Below are 5,132 nucleotides of genomic sequence, written 5' to 3' on the forward strand. Positions count from 1 at the left end.
CCGCACCCAGTTACCAGCCTGCTCTTTCCGCTGCCTCCGCCCCCTCCCATTCGGCCTCCCGCGTGGACCTCGTCCCTCACCTACTGTGCTCCGACTCCGCCGCGGGCCTCACTTCCCGCCCTAGCCTAGATCCGCGCAGCCGCCCTCGCAACCGCGGCGCTCCACTCTCTCCGGCCAGTGTTCCAACTCCGCCCCGCCGCCCTAGTCTCCTTTGCCACCAGCGCGCCCCGGACTCGGTAGGCTCCGCGCACCGCGCTCTCCCCCGCCTACTGGCCCTTGAGAGCTGCGCTCCCGGCTGACTCTGGGACGCCGCACTCCCCGCTGCTGCCACGGCCAGCACGGGTGCCACGCGCCGCCACCGCCGCTGCCGAGCCGCCACCACTCGCTCGCCGCCCACCATGGCCCCGCAGCAAACAGGTAGCAGGAAGCGGAAAGCACCCGCCATCGAGGCGGCCGCCGCGAGCTCGTCGTTGAAGGGCGCGGAGGCGGGGGCGGACCGCGAGGGCCCGCTGCTGCCCAAGAAGCAAAAGCGGCCAGCAACGCGGCGCTCGCTTCTGCACTACTTGAAGGGCCGCGAGGTGGGCGCGCGGGGGTGCGCGGGGATTCCGGGCTTCCACGGCAAGCTGCGCGGCTACGCGGTGCAGAAGCTGCCCGAGCTGCTGCGCGAGCGGGAGCTGGCCCTAGGCACCCTCAACAAGGTGTTCGCTTCACAGTGGCTGAACGCCAGGCAGGTGGTGTGCGGCACTAAGTGCAACACGCTCTTCGTAGTGGACGTGCAGTCGGGCCAGATCACGCGCATCCCAATGCTGCGGGACCGAGGAGCGGGACTTGCCCGGGCCCAGCCGAGCTGTGGTATCCACGCCATCGAACTGAATCCCTCCCAGACGTTTCTGGCCACCGGGGGCGAGAACCCCAACAGCCTGGCTGTCTACCAGCTACCCACCCTGGACCCCTTGTGCCTGGGTGACCGCCAGGGCCATAAGGACTGGATCTTCGCCATCGCCTGGATGAGTGACACAGTGGCTGTGAGCGGTTCCCGCGACGGCACTGTGGCGCTATGGAGGATGGATCCCGATACATTCACTGGCAGCATCGCCTGGCACAACGACGCGGGGCTCCCGGTGTATGCCCACATCCGTCCAAGGGACGTGGAGACCATCCCCAGGGCTAGCACCAACCCCAGTAACCGCAAGGTGCGGGCCCTGGCCTTCAATCGCAAGAACCAGGAGCTAGGAGCAGTGTCCCTAGATGGCTATTTCCACTTGTGGAAAGCCCGGAGCACCCTGTCTAGGCTGCTGTCCATCAGGCTGCCCTACTGCCGGGAGAACGTGTGCCTGACCTACTGTGACGAGTTGTCCCTGTACGCGGTGGGCTCCCAGTCCCACGTCTCTTTCCTGGATCCCCGCCAGCGCCAGCAGAACATCCGGCCCCTGTGCTCCAGAGAGGGTGGCACCGGCGTGCGCTCCCTGAGCTTCTACCAGCACATCATCACGGTGGGCACTGGCCATGGCTCCCTGCTCTTCTATGACATCCGCGCCCAGAAGTTCCTGGAGGAGAGGGCCACGACCAGCCTGGACTGCTCTTCTCCGGGCCCCGCAGGGAAGAAGCTCAAGCTCACCTGTGGCAGAGGCTGGCTCAACCACGATGACCTGTGGGTGAACTACTTCGGTGGCATGGATGAGTTCCCCAATGCGCTTTACACTCACTGCTACAACTGGCCTGAGATGAAGCTCTTTGTGGCTGGGGGGCCTCTGCCTTCAGGCCTACACGGGAACTATGCAGGCCTCTGGAGCTAAGGATGGTGGCAGTGTTCTCTAAGTGCCCAGATTTTCCTTCAAGTCCCCTCTCACTCTCCTTCACACTGTTTGTGCGTTTAACTCCGTATAGATTTTATCCTCTGGGTAGAAAGTGCCCAGCTTACCTATACTTAGTGGTTAGGCTGAGAGAGAGAAAGCAAAAGTGGTCTTTGGGGCAATCAAAACTTACCTTTAATATTTTTCTGCACCTCTCCCAACACTACCATCTTTTTTGCCTTCTTCTACAAAGAATTTTGGCTAATCCTTAATTGTGTTCTCTCTTTGAGTGATTCACATATGTTCTTTCTCTGGGCTGGTGCAGTTATGGTTCTTATTACAATTCAGTACTTTTGTTTTACCAATATTTCAACAGTATGTTCAGGTCTATTACACATTTCTGATGAATGGTATTTTTGGAAAATGTGTGCTAAAAAGTGTCTTTTGAGCTGGTCTGAGGAATAACCCATCATATAACAGAGCAGGTTGATAGCCCTCCTCCAATTAGAAAATTAATTTCATGTTGTAGATTGCCACCATTTGGGCTTGTTTCATTTGGATGTTGGAAACTCAGTGTTTGTTGTTTGCATATTGTTGGTGCATAAAATACTTAAAAATATGTTCTTTTAGTTAAGAAATCTTACAGTGGTATTCATTCTAGTAACCAAAGTTTTGATTATTCAATAGAAATTAAGCATCAATACTCCCATTCTTCTTTAAAGTTGCCATATTATGGCCTGCTTTCTTGGGTAGCACTTAAGCCACAGATTTTCAGAGCTAATCAAAACTGGCCTATATATGTCAGGACAATCAGGGAGGTTCTTTCTGGGGTAATGTCCTTCAAGTTCAGGTAACATTATCCAGGCAGTCATTTACAGAGGAAGGTCGGCTGTTGTACTCAAAATAGGTGTTGTGGACAATTTTTTTTTATTGTATACATGGATAATCCTTTTATCTGGATTGAGTTGCAGAAAACAATAAACATGTTCAACATTTTAGCAATTAAGTGCTAGGCTTAAGTTTTTGAATGCTTAAATATACATTTTATTTCTTCTTAATTGTCCGTCTACAAATATATTTATCAAAATCAAAATCTTCTAGGAGAGAAAGTGAAGCTGAAACACAAGCTATGCATACATTACTTTGTACATTTGTTTTTGAAAAGCAAACTGATGCTACTAACATGGGTTAAAAGATTAATATCTTGACTACCGTATTAAATGTACTTGCTATAGGTTGGGACAGTTAGGTGTCTTGTGTTTTTAAGATGATTTAACAGTTTTTCATTTACATAAAAGTAATTGGCTTACAACTACCTACTCACATATACTGTATATTTGTGTATGTGTGTATGTTACTTCCTATGTGAGGAAAAGCATAGATATATACCATTTTTATGTAGATATTTCTAATATTTTAAACTACAGCTCTCAAGACTTCTCACTTGGTCTTTATTTTTGTTTTGTTTTTGTATTTTAACTTAAGTAATACATGCACATGATCAAGACAATTATACTTTATAAAAAGTATGTAGTGAAAAGTAAGTCTCAGACCTCTGGATCCCTGATCTTGTTCTGCCCATAGATCACAAGCAATACATTAGTGTGTGTGACTATTTAGAGATAGTCTGTACATATACAAGTTTATGTGTATGTGTGTATGCAATTGTTGTGCACATGGTAGCACATGCTGCACATATCTGTGCCTTTTGGTCACAACATATTAGAGATTGTTTCTTATACATAACTACCTAATTCACCTTAATTGTGTAGTAGTCCCCTGTATCTTTGGAACATATTTATTTGTTACATCTTTGTTGAGCATTTATATTGGTTCTTATTTTCTGCTACTATGAACTACTCCACAGAGATTACTTAGGTGCATGCATCATTGTGCACATGTGTAAGTATGATCGCAGAATAAATTCCTAGAAATGGAATCGCTGGGTCAATTTTATATGTAATAGCCATTGCCAATTACCCTTCAAAGAGGTCCTACCAACTTAACCTCTCATAAATAATGTATGCACGCCTGCTTAACCACACCCTTGCCAACAATATGTCATCAAATTCTGTGCTCTTTGCCAATCAGATACCCACTTGATCTTGATCCTTTCTAAGGCCCTATGGCTGAGTTAATTAGATTTGTGGTCAAAGTACCAAGTAGGTTCTGAAACAAAGATCAAGAATATGAAGAAATGAGGGTAAGCAATAAAAATACTGTCCAGCTAGAGCCAGAGAACACCAAAGTAAGGGGCTCACATATCTGGAGATGGATTGCAAAGGACTGCATTCCTTAGATACTTAGCTAGACCTAGTAGACTTTCCTGATTTATTGCACCCTGGAGTCATTTGTATTCAATACATCAAATGTCAGTGAAGAAAATCCAAGATGATGAGAGACTGAACTAGGATATTTGAGGTGAGTGTGGAGAGAGAGGAAGTTATTAGAAAAATGAGGGGAAAATAAAATGTACAATAAGTATTTGGTAGTTCATGTGAAGGGTAAAGAAAGACAAAGAATTTAGGTGGACTCTAATGTTCTGGCTTGAATGTAAATTAATATTGATAGCAAGTGAACATAGGGAATATAGGCATAGAGGATACACGTTGAGGGTGATCAACTCGACTGTGGGCATGTTGAATTTGAGGTACCTATGTGACATCAGGAGAATATTCCCAGTGAAGAACTGGCTGTATATCCCAGAATGAGATTTCTCACTGCCGGGAAGGTGAGTGATCAGAAATACTGGGAAACTCCATTTAGGGGTAAGCGCAATAGAAAAGCCTACTAAGGATCCTAAAAAGCAATGAAGAAAAATGGAGGTGAGAGATACAAAATAGAAGAGGCTTATTTTACTTACCCAACTGCCGTGACCTCATCAGCCTAAGGCAACAAACTATTTCTTTAATGTTAAAATTACAATAATTACTGTAATTATTGTACAGTCTCAAAGGGCAGTTTTTCTCCCAGATATCCTCCTTAAATATTTACCCAGGACCTTGCATCAGTCCACTAATCAATCTTGTTCACTGGTCAAATGCTGGTACCTTCTTGGAGAATGAAAAGTCAGATCTTATCCAAAGTAGGGCTTCACAGGTAAGTGATTTCTGGACCACTTAGCCTGCTAGTCTGAGATGTCTCCAGCACTCCCAACAGCCTGCTGGCACTGGCATTGCTAGGAGCATCACAGGTGAAGTATCAACTCACCATCAGCTGCTACTGACCCATGTTTGAGTGCCTGCCTCAATTCCACAGGTGCTGGTCACTGCCAATATTCCCAGGCTCCTTTCTTCAGTACCACAATCACAAAAGAACAAATACAAAGAATTAGAAATG

General features: G+C 47.1%; 1 protein-coding gene across 1 annotated transcript; it reads left to right on the forward strand.

The window, feature by feature from the left end:
• The first annotated feature begins 224 nt into the window (after positions 1-224).
• Positions 225-2,403, forward strand: DCAF12L2 (DDB1 and CUL4 associated factor 12 like 2). Its single transcript, XM_033114511.1, has one exon. It carries the CDS (start codon positions 399-401, stop codon positions 1,794-1,796), a length of 1,398 nt encoding a protein of 465 aa, XP_032970402.1. The 5' UTR covers positions 225-398; the 3' UTR covers positions 1,797-2,403.
• Positions 2,404-5,132: the final 2,729 nt, after the last annotated feature.

Source organism: Rhinolophus ferrumequinum, chromosome X, assembly GCF_004115265.2.
Source record: "Rhinolophus ferrumequinum isolate MPI-CBG mRhiFer1 chromosome X, mRhiFer1_v1.p, whole genome shotgun sequence".
In the NCBI taxonomy this organism is placed as follows: Eukaryota; Metazoa; Chordata; class Mammalia; order Chiroptera; family Rhinolophidae; genus Rhinolophus; species Rhinolophus ferrumequinum.